Source organism: Aulostomus chinensis, chromosome 13 (genome assembly GCF_037954235.1).
Source record: "Aulostomus chinensis isolate RoL2024-O1b breed Wild chromosome 13, RoL_Achi_v1.0, whole genome shotgun sequence".
Taxonomy (NCBI): Eukaryota; Metazoa; Chordata; class Actinopteri; order Syngnathiformes; family Aulostomidae; genus Aulostomus; species Aulostomus chinensis.
Window position 1 is genome coordinate 8,629,097 of NC_141332.1, and position 21,056 is coordinate 8,650,152.

General features: G+C 40.6%; 2 protein-coding genes across 6 annotated transcripts in view; both read left to right on the forward strand.

The window, feature by feature from the left end:
* Positions 1 to 8,733, forward strand: part of LOC147250775 (connector enhancer of kinase suppressor of ras 2) — an 80,885-nt gene extending 72,152 nt beyond the window's left edge. For 2 of the 3 annotated variants that reach the window (XM_086223038.1, XM_086223039.1), the window contains 7 exons: positions 415 to 488; positions 649 to 720; positions 2,012 to 2,082; positions 2,196 to 2,296; positions 2,810 to 3,563; positions 5,521 to 5,783; positions 5,862 to 8,733. In XM_086223038.1, the coding sequence (XP_086079164.1) occupies positions 415 to 488; positions 649 to 720; positions 2,012 to 2,082; positions 2,196 to 2,296; positions 2,810 to 3,563; positions 5,521 to 5,783; positions 5,862 to 6,071 (1,545 nt within the window). In that variant the 3' untranslated portion in view covers positions 6,072 to 8,733. The remainder of the gene's footprint in view (positions 1 to 414; positions 489 to 648; positions 721 to 2,011; positions 2,083 to 2,195; positions 2,297 to 2,809; positions 3,564 to 5,520; positions 5,784 to 5,861) is intronic. The other variant, XM_086223040.1, reaches the window with a different exon arrangement.
* Positions 8,734 to 9,271: 538 nt separating this feature from the next.
* apool (apolipoprotein O-like) lies at positions 9,272 to 19,354 on the forward strand. 3 transcript variants are annotated; one of them, XM_086223041.1, is made up of 13 exons: positions 9,272 to 9,347; positions 10,548 to 10,646; positions 10,755 to 10,880; positions 11,375 to 11,429; positions 11,593 to 11,691; positions 13,165 to 13,256; positions 13,326 to 13,442; positions 13,803 to 14,031; positions 14,132 to 14,353; positions 15,739 to 15,861; positions 16,273 to 16,494; positions 17,458 to 17,583; positions 18,817 to 19,353. In XM_086223041.1, the coding sequence occupies exons 1-13, from the start codon at positions 9,336 to 9,338 to the stop codon at positions 18,903 to 18,905; spliced, it is 1,611 nt and encodes a 536-aa protein (XP_086079167.1). In that variant the 5' UTR covers positions 9,272 to 9,335; the 3' UTR covers positions 18,906 to 19,353. The 3 variants fall into 3 exon arrangements, with proteins under 3 accessions (XP_086079167.1, XP_086079168.1, XP_086079169.1); XM_086223042.1 differs by having other exon boundaries at positions 17,461 to 17,583; XM_086223043.1 differs by lacking the exon at positions 9,272 to 9,347 and adding an exon at positions 9,365 to 9,443 and having other exon boundaries at positions 18,817 to 19,354.
* The last annotated feature ends 1,702 nt before the right edge of the window (positions 19,355 to 21,056 follow it).

Below are 21,056 nucleotides of genomic sequence, written 5' to 3' on the forward strand. Positions count from 1 at the left end.
TATCTATCTATCTATCTATCTATCTATCTATCATCTATCTATCTATCTATCTATCTATCTATCTATCTATCTATCTATCCATCTATCTATCTATCTATCTATCCGTCTATCTATCTATCTATCTGTCTGTCTGTCTGTCTATCTATCTATCTGTCTGTCTGTCTGTCTGTCTGTCTATCTATCTATCTATCTATCTATCTATATATATAGATATATATAGATATAGATATATTTGTGTGTGTGTTTAACTCATCTCTTGATGATCAGTGGAGAGAGTATACCAGCCATTGCATTGATTTCCTACACTCGACTAGAACCCTACCACCCCAAATAAAATGGTTCTATCAGTTTGCCTGACAGTTTGTCATGTGTGTTGACAATGTACCACCACTCTCCATCTGTCTCTGCCTGCAGGATGAGAAGGCTGAAGGCTTCATCAGCCTCCCTGAGTTCAGAATCGACCGAGCCATAGAGTGCAGACGGAAATTGTGAGTGCTGAAATTATTAATCAAGCACATTTGCACTCACCAATACAACATGGATACACACACACACACACACACACACACACACACACACACACACACACACACGCACACACACACACAAACCCCACTAATCAGTCTTCATCTCTCTCGCTGCCTGCAGTGCCTTCAAAGCCTGTCATCCCAAAATTAAGAGCTTCTTCTTTGCCACAGATTGTCTTGAGGAAATGAATAGGTAAGTGTGTGTTTGTGTGTGTGGCTTCATTTAAAGTGGACAATAGTTAGATGCAGGGGACGTGATGTGTCTTCTCATGAATATTTGAAACGAGTAAACCAAGTTGACGCAGTTAAAATATTCACCAACACACTGTCCATGAATAAGGCATGAACCTGGCCCTCTGTTTTTAAATGTAGCACCGTGTGTTTGTGTGAGTGTGTGTGTGTGTTTGTGTGTGTGTGTGTGTGAGAGAGAAAATTATACCGTGGTGATGTTTGCTGAAGAGCTGATGAGCTCTAATTATCCACACCTCTCCTCAATGACATAGGGAGATAATTGGAGGAGACTCATTAACCAACTATGTGATGCCTTTGGAGATGAACATGTGACAGTGCGAACATAAATACAGCATTTCAGATGCAGATGAGAAAAATCGTAATGCAAACTTGACTGAAAATAAGGTTAATATTAAAGACAAAACGTTTTACACAATAAATGAATGTTTAATCATTTTTTATTACATTTTATATAAAACTGCTTGTAATAAGCATTAACTCATAGGCAACAGTTAGCACCTCGCACTTAATAGTGCATAGTAAATAAATTTCTAACCTTATGAAGACATTGCTCTTACTTCTGATCCAGCAGCCGCAAAAATGATTAGTTTGTGAGTGTTAAGTACATAATTGACTGCTAATAAATGTTTAATACGTTTAAAGCTTAACAAATACATATTATTTAGGTTATACTTCAATGTTTCATTCTAAAAAATGTTCAATATGCTATTATGAACAGCTGTATTGACATAATAACACATAAACATTTGTTAAAAAAACTTATAAGAGCCATATTACCTGTTAATTGGTGTTACCCATGCTAAAGTTAAGTGCATTTTATTTTTGGTATGTGCAAGTTCTAGGATGCCATTCCTCATATAAACAGTTCCCTGCTTTTCCTTCTATTCTTAGGAGCAGCCTTATTATTAGATGTCTGCAGAGCAGCACGGGACAAATCTGCAGTGGTGACAGACAGACAGACAGAGACTGGTTGAGGACACAAATTATATGGATGTAGAGAAACAATGCCATCAGTTCTCTTTTTGCATTCTTCTTTCTAATTATCTCAGTGCTTTTGTCTCCTCGTCGGGAGGGATGGTGCTGGCTATCTCAACTGTCAGGAGACACCACTTTAATTATTTAGTGAAAGTTTTTTATTCATCACCTGCCATTTACCTGGTATAACCCATCATTTTCTCTCCCCCTCTCTTATTCTTATCATATCCTCTGTTGCCTTTCCTTGGACCCAATAGGTGGATGAACCGGCTTGGGTTGGCAGCTATTGGTTACACCCCAGATGACAAAGTGCCACGCCCTGATGAAGGTGAGCTAGATCGGTTTCGGCTGCAAATCAAGTCTTTTTCCTTTACGTATTATTAACAATCATGTGTGAATTGGTCGGCTTTGTTTGTGCGTCTTGTTGTATCAAAACATCAGACTACTGGAGTGAGAGTGATCAAGATGAAGTGGATGGCTCTATGACACTCAAGCAGGAGGGACCTTCATCTCTCTGTGACACTTACCATCGCACACCATCAGTGAGTGCAAGAACACACCCATTTTCACAAACACAAACGTTTCTTTGCAGTGTTTCACTCTGATGGAATATTTTACTCCTAAAAGCTGCACAATTTTCAGAGTTACACAGGCTTGAGCTCTCAGCATTAATAAAACATCATTGTGACACTATCTGCTTCACAGAGCAGCCAAGACCATCAGTTCTGTGCTCTGCTCCCAGCGTGTGTTCACTATCTGGCCAGTAGATGGCGACAAATGTTCAGACATGTAAAGCTGAGCCATGCATCAGTCATGCCAATAATTCTTGGAGCTGTCATTGTAAATCATCGTCCATCTCATAGCTTTTTTACTTATATCCTTTGGTCTCTTTTCACTCTTTCCTGTCCTTCCTTCTGTCTCTCCCTCCTTACACACCTCCTCCTTCTCTTTATACCCTCCTTGTTTGCAACACACATGTTCCTATCTCTGTCGACTTTAATATATTCATGCTTTCCCTCTCCATACAAAACACACCCACCCCATTAACCCTTCAGGCTAACCTCCTCCACAGTTATGACCAGTTGCCTCGCTCAGTCAGCTCCATGAGCCTCATGCGCTCCACTCCATCCCCGCTCCCTCCACCAATGAGTGCCTCCACCTCCCCCATCCCTCCACAGATGGTCTCTTCCACCTCCCCTCTACCTCCACAGGTCAATTCTTCTAGCCCCTTCCCAGAGCCGAAGCATGGCCGACATTTCTCCAGTGAGTCCACACACTCCCACTCCTCAGCCGAGGATCAGCGCGGAGAAGGAATGGGCATGGGCACAGGCACGGGTAGCACCAGTACACACTCTTCTGGTTGCCGCTCCTCCCATCGTGAGCGGCGCTCCTGGCAGGACCTGATTGAGACCCCTCTGACCAGTGCAGGGTTGCACTTCCTTCAGACAGCACCAGGAGATAGTGATTACGGTGGCATAATGGGGAGCATGGCTGGAGAGATAGGGCTTTATGGAGGACTGGGCAGGCAGGGCATGTCCCCGGAGAGACGCAGGCAGGCCACTCTGCCTGTGCGGAGACACCATGCTGCAGAGAGGGACAGGGAACGGGACGGGCCTTTCCCTCTGGAAAGAGGTTCACACACACACAGTCACACACACCGACGCTCCCACAAACAGCGCAGCCAGAGTCTGCCCAGGAACAGGGACCCAATGCTAGGAAAGCTACTCCACACCTCAGCTCATATGGAGGAGAGGAGCGAAGATGAGGAGGCAGAGTGCCTGGTAGCTGATATGCACGAGGGTGAGGAAGGTAAGAACATTAAACTCACTGTCACTGTCTAGTTGACTGCATTTTACAGCAAATTCATTTCCCAGGGATGATTACCAGGCTTGATTTAGGATGGGGAGATGAATTTATTAGGTTGCAATATTATTTTTATAGGAGTGAAAGAGGAAGCATTCAGTCATTTCAAAATTATAAGTATTTGAAACCAGCAGTTTTGGGTTTTTTTTTTTGCCGATATTAGTTAACAAGTACAGGAAGTACTTAAATAGCTGAAAAGAAAATGCAAATTTGAGCATGTAAAATACCATGACAACCTAGCAAACTTTTCTTGTATGAAACCTTACATTGACAGATCAACCGTTCTCCTTTGATTCATTCAACTCATTTTACAAGTAAAAACTATGATTTATCAGTGTTGACTGATAACATGAATGACCAAATTGCAATTGCAATGTCAGCCTGTGCAGTTATTTGAATGGGAGAAAAAATACTTTGGCGTAGGCTCCAGCCCCCTGTGACCCTTAACAGAGTAAGCCCAAGAAAATGGATGGATGGATGGAATCATATTTTGAGCATTCCTCACAATTTTTTTCAGAAATTGATTTACTTCTGTCAAAGATATTTTTATTATTGCTATTTATTTATTTTAGTAAAACATTGTTATTTAGATCGCCCTTTTTGCTTTTCATGCTCGTATAAGTTGATATGTTTGTGAGTAGTAATTTGTATGCATTTGTCTTGATAACAATCCAAGTATACTAATGATACAAATCATCATAAGAGAATATTGTATACAAAAATGGCAATATGATTTTTCCACCAAATTGTGCAGCACTTATTTCTATTAAAGGGCAGCAAAGCTTAATCAGAGGGAGGGCTGGATAACAAAGGTTGATACTTTTATGGCATCAGCCTAACTGTTTCAGTACTGTCATGTATTAAAAGACAAGTTTTCATTGAGCACCAAATTTAAATACCTGAAAAGTGAATCTCAGATTTGTACTTTCTTTTATGTTGTAAAACTGCTATGAGTGGGGGGGGGGAAAGTACAATATAATTGTTGAAGTCCTGTCTCCAGCTCTCTGGACCAGCCCAAAGTATCTTTGTCGCACAAAAAAAAAACAAAAAAAGGAAGTGTACACAGGATGTGCACGCATCTAACTTGTCTGGTAGTGCCATTGCAGTGTAGGAAAGGTTCTGCACGCTGAGAAGTAGTGACATCTGTGATGCGGTAGTTGCATTGGGTCGGGATCAGGCCAGAGCGGCCAATAGGGTGGCCAGGATTCTGTGTGAGGTGGAATGGAAATTTTGAATGACATATCAGTTTAGTTATCTATGTCATGTGATGTTCACTATACTAGACTACCCCGGCTGTACACAGCAAGTTTTATTTTCTGCTCTATTTTTGAATTTTTAGTAAATGATTTACAGTATTGCATTATGTACCGTATCATATCTCAATATATTATGATGGAATTGTAGTATGATATGTATCATACTTTGAGATCCTTGCCAATACCCAGCCCTAGAAAAAGGCTGAAGTATGAAACTTAAAGATTTGAAAAGACAAATTAAGTAAAACCACATTTTGGTAAGGTGGATGAAATTTTCACGTTATGAATCTGTTTAGAGGAGGAGAAAATTCCAAGGAGCTCATAACCGAAACCAAAGATTTGTAACATAGTTTTTAATATCATTTATATCAATATCAATTTTTGCAAAAATGGACATGAATTTGTTCTGAATAAAGTGTCATTCAAGAAGGAGCATAAACGTGAAGGTGTGCGTAGTGGTCGTGGTCGTGGTGTTGATATTTCTAAAGACCTAGTCAGGAAGGCTACAACACTATGAGCCCCTGAGTGTTTTAATCTAAAAATTACACTTAAGCATAAAGTTCTGCCGGGTGGCTGGAAACAGTGTTTTATATCTGAAATTTATGTGCAAATGAGTGTTGACTGACTTCTCCCCCGGCCATCTAAAGACTTGCGGGAGTTGAGAGTTGAGAGCAGAGAGAGGAGGGTGTCAGAAGGACGGGAGCGGCGAGTGTCTGAGGGGCGAGAGCCAGAGCTGCTGGATGGGTTGGAGCAGCTATACAGGGCACTGGAGCAAGCCAATGTCACAGCCCTCGGAGACCCAAGACCCTGTAGCAGGCAAGATCTTCGACGGGGCTTTACTTTGAGATCCAGGGACCCCCTGCTCAATGACAGACTGCACCGGGTCAGAGCGCTCCGCAGCACCTTGAAGGTAGCACAAAGAGATTTAGTCAAAGGAAGAAATAAGGATTCAGTGTGGTGATGATGCATTATGTCTCTGTTCCACCAGGCCAAAGAGTCAGAGCTAGCTGTCATCTGTGCCCTCCTGGAGGACCCTGGCCTCTGCTCCCAGACCTTCAGAGAGTGGAAGCAGTGGCACAGTGAGCTCTACTCTGACATCTGCCAGCTTAGCCCTGGCACCAACGGACAGGATGACCTCTCCCCACTGGCCGCTCCTCTCATGACCCACACACACTCCTTCATTGAGACACATGTGTGACTGTGTGACTAATTGACACCCACGATTACACACAGATACATAAACATTCACACACAAACACACACACACATGCACACACACACAAACACAGCTTTACATCACAACTCTGAGGATGCACTCAAAAAAACCCGTTGTAAGATGTGTAAATATAGAGGGAGCAGACTGCTGCGTGTATGAACTTTTGATAATCCTGAGGACCCCGCAGGGTGCCTATTGCATGCCTGAACAGAAAGCATTAATCTTCCTTTGTCTATTGAACTCAGCAGAAACTCCACACGCTTGTCAAGCAAAATGGAAAAAAGTAGACTTTTTAACATGTTACATGTCCTTTGTATACACTTGGTTTTGCTATTTTCCTGGTTGATTTTCGGGGGCAGGGGGAGCTATGTAGCAGCAATACAGAGGAGAATCCTTTTCACCATAGCACTGTACTTTTGTACTGTTGAACTTCGCACCCAGAGCCACCAGTCCTCCCCCTTTCTCTTCTGTGTTTGTCCCCTCACTGCATATCTCTTTGAGTTACAGGGACCTCACTGTTATTCCAGGCTGATCTGATGCTGCCGTGTGGAGATAACAAGGACTTTTGTATGGTAGCCATCAATGCTGGTTTTAGCTGTTCCTTCGGGAGCCAGTGCACACAGCCGTCACAAGCATTGAGCAACCATTGTGTGCAGTAGATGCACACTATTCCAAACTGTGAACCATCATTATATCTGCAGAAGGAGGCTCCTCTTATAGTATAATCCCAAAATGATTTCCCTATCTCACTCTCTTCATTAGTTTCTCCTCTTTCTCTCTTGCCATCAAAGACTTGTGTATATGTGTATACTTCCATGTATACTGATGTAAATGTTTGCGTTCCACTACCACTGTGATATGCTTTTAGAGGTAGCGGAGGGAAGATAGAGTATGTATTTGCGTGGGTGCAAAACTATTTTTGTTTTGTTTCTTTCTTTGTTTTCTTAACAGCAAATGCAAGAGCTAGAGAGTTCTTTTCAAAGGAGTCACTCACTACAAAGAATGCACTTTCTATATCTCTATATCTCATTGGCTGCATCACAGGGTCTATGTCTCATCGGCCTCTTTACCATTGCTGTTCAAAATATCAGGTAAAAGCATTTGCCGTCTCATTTTATAAAGATTTGTGTACAGTCAACAAATATATTTAAACATAGAAGACTATATAAATCTATTTACGTTTTGTGTCATAGATATAATGTAAAGTATGATGTATTCTATGCCAAGGTTTTGCAGTGTCCCCTCTTCACTCCGTAGATGCAGTTGAACAAGTAGGAGGTAAACGGCTGCCATCAAATGGAGTGACAGTTTTTACTGATTTATGGCTTCATAGACGTTCTCCTGGTGATGTGTTGCATGAGAAATAAGGCCTGGGACTGATTTAATTGGACAGGGTAAAATGTTGTGGATCTTTTTTTTCTTTTCTTTTTATTCCTCCCATGATTGCAAGATAATTAGACTTGTAGCGCATGAAACATGCAAAAGCACTGTTGAAGAATGACTTTCTATTTATATGTTCGGAATTTTTTTTTTCATTTTATAGTGTTTTAAGACACGTACTGTACAACAAACATGGGGGGCAATTTTGCTGCTCTGGGTTTGATGTGATGCCTCCTTTAGAGTCCTATAAGGAGCTAACCATTTGTCTTTGTTCACATAGAGATTGACACATGCCCAAAGATTTCAGGTATCTGTTTGACCCTCCCTTCATGCATATGGTTAATACCCGGTGGTTTAAAACTTTAAAGACATTCTGTGAAACTGATGAATCAATTCATCTCCAACATCAGGCCAAGTACTCAAGGGCGCCCCCCGGTGTCAAAGACTCTGCAAGATGTGTAGCACCTGCTGCATCCACCACTTGATCTTTACTTCACATTCATATTTTCCAGTCATTCTTTGAGTGTAGGTTCAGGTTTCTCATCACGTCACACTGTTGTGAAATATCCAACACACCCCAGTCTACAGCTCATGTTTTTTTGAATGGTTAATTTGCGAGTACCACAAAGAAACTAAACGATGCAAGCACTTTCCCTGTGCCTCCCAAACCCCTCTTTGGCAATGGTGGACTGACTAGATGAGCGTTCCTACACACTTCGACGCACACACAAACGGCTGTGGAATACTTCCAATACAGTTTTAATCTGCAGACCTCTCTCATGTCTGTTCTCTTTTCTTCATCCACAGCTCTACTGAACATTAACTGTAGAAGAACAGTGTTATGATTTGTAGGCACAGACTGTGTTATCCCTCCCAGATTGCGTGTGCGTGTGTGTGTGTGCGTGTGTGTGTGTGTGTGTGTGTGTGTGTGTGTGTGTGCAGACCTGCTGAAACAGGCTGAAAAGGGAGATTCCACTGTGTGTTCTTTCAGGGGTGTACACCTCATGGTACATTGCACAGGTGTGTAAGATGTAAGTTGCACTGCGACATTAAAAAAGGAACATATTGCTCTTTTTCAAGGATAATATTAGCTTACTGTTATTCTGTAAATTAAACTGACTAAAGATGATATTACAAAAGAAAGAAAATTACATTTATTCTTCCTAAAGTAGCCTTTTTTGGTTTCATATATATGAATATATATTACAAAAAAATACAGATTGTAAACTTTAAGTTGTTAACTTTGACTTCAATAAACTGAATCCTCTGCACTACAACCTTTGTTTTGTTCATTTGGGCCTGTCTTTTTTTTCCAACTTGAAATGCACAGACAAGGGTATCATATTCAACAATGTCTAAAAAGCAACAAAGCCTAAAAATGTGAAATGGACGGCAAATTCTTCTTACTTGTTTCTCTCAAACAATTATTTTTTTTCTAATTAGTTATTAAATTTCCATCATTGTAATCATCATATAATTCCTATTCATCTAAAGATGGGCATCACATCTGAATTCCTTTTTGCAAGTAGTATGTTCTGTGGCTGCCAACACAGATGACCGTTACAACTTGGGGTCAGGGATCCCTCTATTGTGAGCAGATCTATATTTTATTTATTCACAAATTAAGATGAATATTGCAAATGTCTTTGAGCAGATTCTCAAAGTGCATGTTGTTAATGATACTGAAGGTGAAAATGACAGGCAAATGTATTTGTAACAGAACACGTAGCGCGATGCTCTACTTGATACCAAACTGGTGTACCACTTAAGACCACTGGATGGCAGTAAATGATAACGGTTTGAACCATTCGAAGCGGCTAAATCTAAAGAAGAAGAAGAAAGAGGAGGAGGAGGAGGAACGTCGTCATGGCGGCCAAGGTGAACGCTTCACATAGCCTCTTCGGCTAACTTTTAATGTATAAAATTTACATTTTCAGGCTATTTTTTTGGGGGGTGTGCTAATGTCATATATCTGTGAGTCTTTGATGGAAATAATCACTGACTGTCATATTCGCGTCATGAGCATTTAACTTACTAACGCACAGTACAGTACGTACAGCCCGAAGACGCCTCCCTGGTTGAATGAGTTTAAGCTAAAGCTAACGAGACAGCATTTTATTTCGTTTGCAAAGAGTAGTCAGCCCTATTGATTGTGAACAGGAACATACATATGTAGATATGTAAGTTCTTTAAGGGTGCTTGCTAGCTAACAATCCACACATATTAGTAGAGGAAACATAGCTTTTTTGATGGCAGGTACACGCAGTCATGTAAGATACTCCTTTATTTGTTTCTGGAATGGGAACTTCACGAATTTAATGAATGTCGTGGCAGTAATTTGGGCTGACCACATATGCCCTGATCACGAAGTATAAACATACATACAGTATTCTTGTGGTGTGATTTATAAATGTAGACACGGTGTGAGGGCCGAGTACTTTGACCCAGTTATATTACCACCATGATATACTCACTTAACTAATGCAGTGTAACATAATAACCCTGCAACAAATTGTCCCTTCATGAGGATTACAATATCTATATTTAAATGCTTTGAGAATTTATGCACTGTAAAGGTCATGTGTTACTGTTGAGCGGTAAAATTACATAAATGCAGGTTTGAAAAATGATTATTTTTCCTACTTTTACTTGTGTACATAATACTAAATTGTAAAAAAAAAAAAAAAAAGTGGTTAAACACAATCTAATGTTCAATACCCATGTGAATCGCAATATGTTAGTTCCACAATGAAAATAAAATTTAAGACTGTATCTGCTGCAGACACACACACACACACACACACACACGGCTCATCACTTCCGCCCTTGAATAATTATTAAATAGGTCCCCATGATATGGTGTTCTTTTATGAATTCCTATTCTCCTATATTAAATTACATGTTCTTGCTATTTTTTGAGGATTTAAAAAAATAAATAAAACTAAAGCTCAATCTCGCTTAAAAATCATAACCCCAAAACTGTGATCTCAATCATGGATTTTGTGAACTTATTTACCCCTAGTGTTGTACTATGGACAGACAGACTAATGGTTGAAGTGTTTTATCGTCATGCGTTAGGCGGTGATGGTGGCCGTCCCAACAGTGCTGGGCATAGCTTCCATCCGTGTGTACACTGTGAGTGATGCACCCATTGATGGTCTCATTACCAGAGAGAAGGTATGCCTGTCTCCCTTACGTAAGAGTTTTAGAAAACAATTCTTAAGTAGGCAGCTACTTGACTGGTGTACCTCAAAAATAACATGCTGTATTCACTGTTGTCCACAGCTGAACATCTACAACCCACTGCCAAAGTCTGCTCAGGCTCAGTTTGTCCCAGACAGTCCAGGGGCTATTGAGAGCGGTTTAACCACAGTGAGAGAGAGCATTCTTCCGCTTGTCAAGGCTGTAAAGGTACTCTGGTTTCTTGAGTTCGTCTTAAAGTTCTCAAACACTGCTTGCTGTAGGATGATTTTCCATCCTCTCTAACACTCTCTCTAACTCAGCAGAAATGAATGGGTGTTTCATATGTATGGAACAACTGCTACATCACATCAAAGAGATCTAATCTTGCAGAGCTAGAGTTGCTATCCTGACTTTAGTTTCTCTAGTTTGTGGTTAGGGTGTACAATTCGTACGTTCAACAAACGCTCTGTACGTTCAACAAGCGCTCTGTACGTTCAACAAGCGCTCTGTGCAGATATGATTTTTGCAAACACTAGGTGTGAGACAGGAAATGGTTTTAATATTTTTCACATTGCTACAGTTGTGAGATTTAACCGTTTAAACTGTCAAAGTTGGAGCAGGGAGGGGCACTTGATGCAGACTCAGATTCATCGGTTTGAGTAGAAGTTGTGTTATTGATGATCTGCTATGTTGGTTTCAGTTTTGTCCCGGTTTCCCTGCAGGGGGCCTGTGTCTCTGTGAAAAGGGGAAGTGTAAATCTGTACCACGCTGGAGAGGGTGAGTTCACTGCGGGTACCATCAGGTTTCAAGTCCTGCTTCCATCAACAGATTTAATGAATGCGTTTCACTTACAATGCATATTTTTTTATTCCAATCCGAGCAAAGATAGTAATTAAAAAATTGTGTAATTTTTCATGTGAGTGTTCTCTGGTGTGTCCAGATGTGTACTATTACTTGAAAGAACCTCCTCCAGAGTTCCTCCCCAGATTTGGCACCATCACCATGGCTGGTCTGCTTGGCATGTTCTTAGCACGGAAAGGTAACCTGATAACCCATATACACTGTATCTGTCACACCCTGGAACTGCTATGCAGTTGGTGCATAGGTGTGCACATACCAATCCCACATTGTCTATCAGTACCAGAAGCATTTCTGATTTTCATCTAAAATAAAAAAGTTTGCACCATGAAATTTCACAATACAGAACAACGATGATAAGTGCGGTTGAGAGGAAAGGCTGGGCAGTGATACCAGGTCGTAGAAATGATCTGTTCATACAAGCAAACTGATCTAAGATCCCTGATGACCAGTGAATGTTAGATCCATATGAGAATTCATACTGTAGAGAATCCCTTCAGTCCTGGTTTCTGTGATAAAGTAGTAAAACTGATAAGATGCTACTTATAGATGAAATTCTTCCTGTAAGCACATTTTCACCCTGTAAATATGGTCTTTTACATTAAATGGATCTTTTTCAGTCATACATTTTGATCTTGATTGTCAGCATTGACGAAATGCAGTGCTGTAGCAGTTTTATGTATATATTAGGTCGAACAGTGTGAAATACCTTAGCATAAAAGTATTGGACAAATCATTCACTTTGTAACATGTATGTATTTTAACAGGATGTGTATGTACGCTGCACATAAGCCTGAGCCGTCCATACGAGATGGTTGGTACAGGTTCATCCCCTGTCATTGGGATCACACTTCGCCTCTGATGACACATACAATTGACAACTAAACCACAGAATCAAAACTCACAAGTGCAGTTTCTGTTTTACTTCTCTCAACATCTTTCCTCTTGTTTCTCTGGAAGGGCATGGTCAGTGACATTTAAATATCATTAATCTTTCGCTTTTAACCCTTTAATCCACCCTTCAGTGTCATTGCAGGACACGGAAAGTTTTTTTTTTTTTTTTTTTTTTACTTTTGCGATATTTAAAAAAAAAAAAAAAATTTCATTTTTATGTTCAAACTCAGTATCAGTGAAGTTACCCTATGTGGTTCCTTATGTTTCAAGGGCAAAGCATATTGGTTTGGTTTAAAAATGGTTTATATAAGATAAAAGAAAACACATATAATGTTAAAGTATTTGTAACATGTTTTATGGAACATACATCTATCTAGCTCTCTCTCTCTCTACATATATACACATACACACACACATACATACATACATATATACATACATATATATATATATATATATATATATATATATATATATTTATTTATTTTTTTTTTACAATTCCTTGCTGCTTAAAGGGTTAAATTAACAAAAAATAAAAATATAGGCATAGACATCTGAACCAAGTATTTATATTACCTATTGGAGACAACTTCTGGTATAAAGACTATTATGGTGTTAAGACCCCAATCCTCACGAGGACCAAGACATGTGTGTACGTGGCCCATTGAGATCCATCAGACTCAGATGAAGTTGGCCCTCATGGTTAAATCTGTGCCAGGTTCGTCTGACTTTCATGTTGTACTGCAAAACTCTATTTTAGGCTCTCGTTTCCGGAGGATAGCAGTCCCACTGGGTCTGATGAGTGCAGGAGCGTCTGTGTGCTACCCAGCCCAAACAGTGGCTGTCTTTAAGGTAACTTCTGTTTCAAATGGTGACATTTTTATCGCTACCAAAGCATGTAACATAGTTATTGTTCTGTAGGTGACTGGCAAGAAGGTGTACGCTGCAGGGCAGTGGTGCAGCGCTGCTGTGTCCACACTCCTCCCTTCAAAGTCACAGGATCCTGTTGCTGAAGAGATCGCTGCTTCACAACCACAGGTTAATTATGTTGTTTTTTTTAACAGATGTATTATGATCATTAAGTATAGATATATCCACATGGTATTAAAATGAAAATTACAGTAAGGCTTTTTCAGTGTGAATAAAATCAAAACAGCAATTATTCAGTTGCTGTTCTCTCACTGAATCCCTCTGTGTCTGAGTAGGATACATGTGATTTCCTTTCCTTTTTGTCTGTTTGCAAACATATATTGTTTCTGGCGTTTGCCCTTTGGCATTTCACTTGTGGATCCCTTAAGGTTTTCATGATCTAGAATCAAGTCCTCATTCTGTTATGTTTGACGAAAGCGTTGTTTGAACAGATTCCACTGTTTACTTTTTTTATTTACTTGCTCTTAGGCAGTTACAGTTCCACATCCAGACTCTGCAGTGTTGGAAGGAGCTCAGGATGCCCCTTGTCAGCCCACCTCAAGAACCACCCAGAGCTCCCCCACTGTCTCTGAGACTGAGATGGAATCATCTGGTTCTGTGTCAGTGTCTGATGAGCCCATCCCTGCTGTCATAACAGCGACATCAGAAACAGTCCCAGAGATCTCAGCCCAGCAGGCCCCTACAGACACACACACAAGTATTCCGCATATTGACCTGTCTGTCTCCATCTCTTTGTTTCACACACCAATTACATTTAGACTTCCACTGATCAGGTGCTTACTTCCTTTCTTGCCCAGATCTTGAGACAGAGACCCCTCCTCTCAGTGAGGAGCGACCTGCCCCTATTGAAAGTGAAGGGTCCGCAACCTCCAAACCAACACCAGAGGACATTCCTGTGGAGGCTACACTCAGCTTAGAGGAGGAGACTGGAGGCTCCGTTCAGGTTGATCCTCCTTTGGCTGAAGAGATCCCTTCCAAAGAGAATCCTCCTGCTCCAAATATCTTAGACCAGCCTTCAGGTACCACTTATATTCTTGGATGAACAGCAGAGAGCAGGAAGTGTACCATTAATCTATAACTAAGCCAACGTTTTCACTGGAAAACTATTATTGGTACACAGAAGAAACTATTTCCTGCAATTGCTGTAATTACTTAGATCTAGACACAAATGAATGATTACTGGACACAACATAAGAAGTTGTTAGCGGTACCATGTAAATATCCTATCCATTTGTTTGCTTAAAATCACTTCCATACGACTATGAACATTATCAGAATCAGAATAGCTTTATTGTCACCAAGGGATCAAAGCCCAAGGCGAAATTAGTACAGGGGAACTCTTGAGAAAGTTGTGACGTGAATGGACCTCTGTGTAACATCAATAGTTGTAGAAATTAACTGACGTTGTTAATACGCATTCTACATCGCTTACTTAAATTCCAGCAGTGAATGTCTTTTATACCTCATTAGCAGTTTTTCTCCTGATTCTCTCTGTCATCACTCAGTTATCGCTATCAATAAAGATACAAAGTTCCGCAAAAACTGCATGTAAAAAGAAATTCCAGAGCCACTAAAATGTAAAACTTGCATTTGTGAGGGGCGGTGTTTTACTGTACCATTAAATGCTCTTAAATGATGCCTAATGCATACTAGATTTTATTCTGGGAATGCATCAGACTCGGGTGCTTGCACTTGTTCAATTTGCATTATGATATAGGTGTTTTGAACGATCACTTCCACGCAGCAGACTGTACCATTTACAGTAAAAGCACTGCATTTTTCATAAGTGAGGGGGGACATATGTGTTAAGTTCTGAAGCGTCCCTGGGTTTCTGTGATTCTGATTTATTTAAGCTGAACCTAAGAAAAGATTTCTTTCCCAGCATCAGTGTTTCACACCTCTATGTCCTGCCTCTTCCTCAGTTACAGATTTAACAATAAACCATAGTAAAATTCCTGGTGGGCAGTGTTATGCTTTCAAGTATTCTTTTATCTTTAAAACTGTCTGATGACAGCTCTTTCAAGGACTCACAGTATATAAAAATAACAATTCCATGGATGCAGGTGCAACATGCATCTATTAAAATCCGGAGGAAGGCAATGACAGGTTTTGTTTTTTTTAGAAGTGTTCATGTGTGTTTTATATGTGTATTTAAACTTACTGAACATGTAGACCCACACACTTGTCATTTGTTGACATTACTCAGGTGATGCAGTTGATTTTTCTGCTTATGCAAACATGGCATAATTAGCCGATATCAACTTGAGATCACCTTCAGGCCTGAACTGAGTGCAGCCCTAGTTTACTCTCAACAGGGATACTAGTATGAATGAAGATATGTTGCACAGTAACCTCTGAGCTTTTTTTTGTTTTTCTACCTCCTCCTCTGTTGTTGAATCAACAGAGTCTGAACCAGCTGCTAAACCTGAGTTGGCAGATGAACCAGAGGCTGCTGCTGTTGAAGAGGCTCTAATCCCCACACACCCACCATCTCTTCCTGAACAGCCTGCAACAGAACAAAGCATGGGTATTGTCAAAAACTGTCAGTCAATTGGTGCTGCACTTTGTGTTTGGGAGGTGATGTCTGGTTGTTAGACTGAGTAAGACTTCCACATGTCCGGTGTTAGGGGGGGCCCAGGATAGCTCTTGTTATGCCTTGGAGCCACCCTCCAGATCAGACAGCTCACCCCAGAGCTCCCCCACCGTCTCTGAGACTGAGATGGAATCATCTGGTTCTGTGTCAGTGTCTGATGAGCCCATCCCTGCTGTCATAACAGCGACATCAGAAACAGTCCCAGAGATCTCAGCCCAGCAGGCCCCTACAGACACACACACAAGTATTCCGCATATTGACCTGTCTGTCTCCATCTCTTTGTTTCACACACCAATTACATTTAGACTTCCACTGATCAGGTGCTTTACTTCCTTTCTTGCCCAGATCTTGAGACAGAGACCCCTCCTCTCAGTGAGGAGCGACCTGCCCCTATTGAAAGTGAAGGGTCCGCAACCTCCAAACCAACACCAGAGGACATTCCTGTGGAGGCTACACTCAGCTTAGAGGAGGAGACTGGAGGCTCCGTTCAGGATGAGCCTCCCTCAACTTTGGAGCTCCCTTCCACAGAGGACCCACCTGCTCAAAAGAGCTCAAGCCAGCCCCCAGGTACCACTTACATTCTTGGATTAAGTGCACCATTGGCCTCTTCTTCAACCACAGTGAAAGAGAGGCCAACATCAACCCCTTTCCTCTTTGTACATTTTAATTCACCTCTGTGCAATTATGAAGATTTTACACGGGATTGTTGAAAATGGGCCTTTGTATATTTATTTACTGTGTATCAGAAATCAAACAAATGTGGCACATGCCACATCATTCTGTTGGATTCTAACAGGGAATACCTTCACATTCGAGGTTTTATTCAATTATCGGTGTCATAAAGGCATAAAATCCACCCCCAAAATGCAAAGAAAGTCAGGAGTCAATAAAATGTGCGAAACACTGGTGAGGTAAAACATTAGCCAAATGGCTTTGCTGTCTGAAATCGCATGCTTCGATTTTATACCAAACATTTACAGTCCACAAGTGCATTCTCACAGAAAATAGGGAAAAGACAGGGCAATCGAAGCACCTGGATGGTGCACTCAAAATGGCCACATATGTATGAAAATTACACACACTTTGCCCACTCATTAGTTGCTATCTTTGCTACATGGTAGGAGGCAATGGACTAGACTTTTCCACTTTAAAATGGAAATGGCTGCCACAGAGGACAGTGAATGCACAGTGCGTAAAATATACTATATTGCAGTCTATAAAAAGAAATGTACAGTTTATGTGTAATCTGTAGAACAAACCAGTTCATTTAAGAAATATAAACTTTAGATTCAACATGTTTATTGTGAACATATTTTTGTGTTTTTATTTTGTTGCCCAAAAAAATGTATAGATGTCTCAGCAATCTACTTTGCTATTTGTGTTCTGTCATTTTCAAGCCACTCACATGCAACAAATGATAACAGTAGTACTGCAACACTAACAATTGTATTTGAGTCCCTCTGGAAACACAGCAGGTGTCCAAATACGAACCTGTTTTGTCTTTTCACGCTTCCTCAATTATGGAATCAGCAGAATCTGAATCGGCTCCTGAACCTGAGCTGGTGGACGAACCAGTGACTGCTGCTGTAGAAGAGGCTCTCATCCCAACACACACACCACCTCCCCTAGAACAGCCAGTCGCAGAACACAGCAAAGGTACTGTGACCGTCATCAACAACAAACATGCACACACACACTTGCATGTCTTGGTATTTGAAGTCCTAAATCCTAAGTAAAGAAGACTTGTGGCTTTAATTATCAAAAATAATGCTGCGGAACAACAATTAAAACCCCCTTCCACTGAAGTTCCCCAGTTAGAAGAAGCGAGCAAAAGCAGAGCAACCAAAGTAAGCAGACAAATTGAGAGCCAGCTTGCAGCTTCTGTCTCCACGAATATCAGGAAAGTAACTTCGGAATACTTTTAACTTTAACTTCATGTACATTTGAAAGTTGAAAACCTGATGGGTTTTAATCATTCTATGGGAAAACATTTGATGTACATAAACGGCATTAATGTTCTGATATACCCGTTTCCTTTTTTTTGGAATTCCTGCATGTTTGAAGAAGTGGGTTTTTTGCAAGTCCTTCGCTTGAGATTTGTTTTACTAAGAGTTGATGAACCTATGACCTTTAACGTTAGGAAGTCACAAAAATGTTTATGTTCTCAAATAAGCTGCATTCACAGGAAAGAAAGAAAATCCTGATTGGTCCAAATCAAATTCATCAGGTGAAATGACTACTTTTTAGATATAAATGATTCATTTTCACATATGCAGAGTAATATGTGCCACATAATAGTCGTAATAGCATTGATCGGGTATAGAGAATATTTTTTAATTCTTCTGAAATGAATAGAGATAGCTGCCAGACTCTCTCATGTATCTAGGCTAGCACTGGGAACACGAATGGCCAGGATTAATCTGGAGAATTGAAGGTGTTAAATTCCACAAATTAATCACGACGAAAAAGACAGATGGGAGCCTCCTCTTCTGATCTCATCAGGTAATCAATAATGAAAACCAGCCATCAACAGGCTAACGAAACAAAATTGAGTCACATTTTTCAGACCTCAAAATAGAATGAATAGTGAACACTTACTTCAAGGAAGAAATAAGAACAGTCCGTGTTGCATGTCAATTTGTGACCCTTCAACAAATTTGGATTAGTATTAATCCATTCTGATGAGAAAGATTTTCTGGCGGACAGTATACCTTGGGTCCTGCTTATTTATTTTAGTTTTCCCTAATTTTACAGATCTAGACTCAAAAGTTTATTCCACTAATACATTTATTTGAGGTCATTTTGAGTACAACCAGAATTCATGAGGTAAAGCATGTGACTTCTCTGCTGTTGATGATCCTCTGTTGCACTTTTCTTGCTGCCCTCCAGGTGGCTCTGGTTTCAAACCAGACCCTTCACTCATGGACTTCGGCCAGTCCAGCCCTGAGGATGAAGACCTGTACAGCACTCGAAGTTGAGGCACCGCAAGCAGCTACGGGAGAGATATTACCATCATGCAGTGTGAAGTTGGCATTTCTATCACCAACATTTTCCATCTCACTTTTCTTCTGCCCACATATTTATATTTGCCACAAAAAAATGTTCAAGTTCACTCACAATTTGTCGAAAAGAACTGAGTTCATTTGTGTCAAAGGATAAAATCTTGGGCCAAGAAAATGTCACCCTCTCTTTATTCATGAATGGCAGATTGTGCCATTGTGTGTTTGTTGTTGAACAACTATCTGCTGTTGTGCTACAGTCGTCACAGTCAGGAATGCATGTTGCTTTTATTTATTATGATTAGGCCACGGCTCATGTTCTTATCGTAACAACATGGATTTATGCTGTTCTTTTTGTAACATCCAAAAAGCCACTTGTTGATTGAAGAACCAAAATAAATTCTATTTTTCGTGAATTTTTGTTAAATTGTGTCAGCCTCTTAATAATGTCACTATGGTTCTAAAAAACAGTTTGTTACATTTGAAAAATTTATATATATATATATATATATATATATATATATATATATATATATATATATATATATTTTCCCTTCACAAAACAGAACTGCCTTTTTTTTTTGTATCATCCAGACAGAAGAGTCCAGAAATGGAGTTTATAAAGTATATATATACAAGTATCCTGCTTGTACTGTCTCAGAAACACCAGTAAAACATGGAACTGCTTTCAATCACTGAACACAAGGATTCTATTTTTCTTTATTGAAGAAATTAAACTGACATATTTCAGTAATTGAAATGTAACTACAGCTTACAATGTAATGTGTTGCAATATGTTTTTTACTAAGGTTTATATAAAACATCAATAGGCCATCATTACCCACACAAACACAGATGTTGTGTACTTTAGTAAAAGTGCAGATGGTGTAAAACTCATTTTTGCTCAAAAGTAGAAGTGCAGATTGTGAAACATGCTTCCAAGTATAAGATTAAAAAAGTAGCTATTTATGTAAAGTCAAGTCTGTTTTGGTGCAAAACTAAATGGATCTCATAGTTTAAAGTCATAGATAACAAAACCCTAACCTAAAGTTTATTGGGAAAACAATGAACTTGATTTGATTCACACTATCTGCAAATCAGTTTTCGATGACAACAGAACTCAAACTATGATTGAGAAAGGACACGCTTTGATATATATGACAGGGGTTGAGGTGTAGATGACTTTTGATATAGATAGATTAGTGTTTTATTGTCCCATTCATCTGCAGCACAGTGGAATGGTCAGCACTGTCGCCTCATAGCAGAAAGGTTCCAGGTTCGAGCCCCGGCTCGGGCACGGGATCTTTCTGTGTGGAGTCTGCATGTTCTCCCTGTTCCTGTGTGGGTTCTCTCTGGTACTCCAGCTTCCTCCCACAGTCCTAAGAAAGACAAATGGGAATTATCCATTTTCTTCCGCTTATCCTGTTCAGGGTCACGGGGGGCTGGAGCCTATCCAGCAGCCTTCAGGCAAGAGGCGGGGTTCACCCTGGACAGGTCACCAGTCCATCACAGGGCCAACACATAGAGACAGACAACCATTCACACTCACAGTCACACCTACGGTCAGTTTAGCATATCCAATTAGCCAAGCAAACGCCACACAGAAAGACCCTGTGCCCAAACTGGGGCTTGAACCTGGAACCTTCTTGCTGTGAGGCGACAGTGATAATCATTGCACCACCATGCCGCCCTAATACAGCATTTCAAGGAGTGGAAAAGTCTTTGTAAAATAATTAAAAGCAGACAAGGCAGCACGGTGGTGCAGTGGTTAGCACTGTTGCCTCAAAGCAACAAGGTTCCTGGTTTGAGTCCCGGCTCCATCACAGGATCTTTCTGTGTGGAGTCTCCATGTTCTCCCTGTTCCTGTGTGGGTTCTCTCTGGTACTCCAGCTTCCTCCCACAGTCCAAAGACATCAAGAGGGGACGAGGCTGATTGATACTCTAAATTGACCGTAGGTGTGACTGTGAGTGTGAATGGTTGTCTGTCTCTATGTGTTGGCCCTGTGATGGACTGGCGACCTGTCCAGGGTGAACCCCGCCTCTCGCCCGTATCCGCTGGGATCGGCTCCAGCCCCCCCCCCCCTCCCCCCGTGACCCTTAACAGGAATAAGTGGAAGAAAATGGATGGAT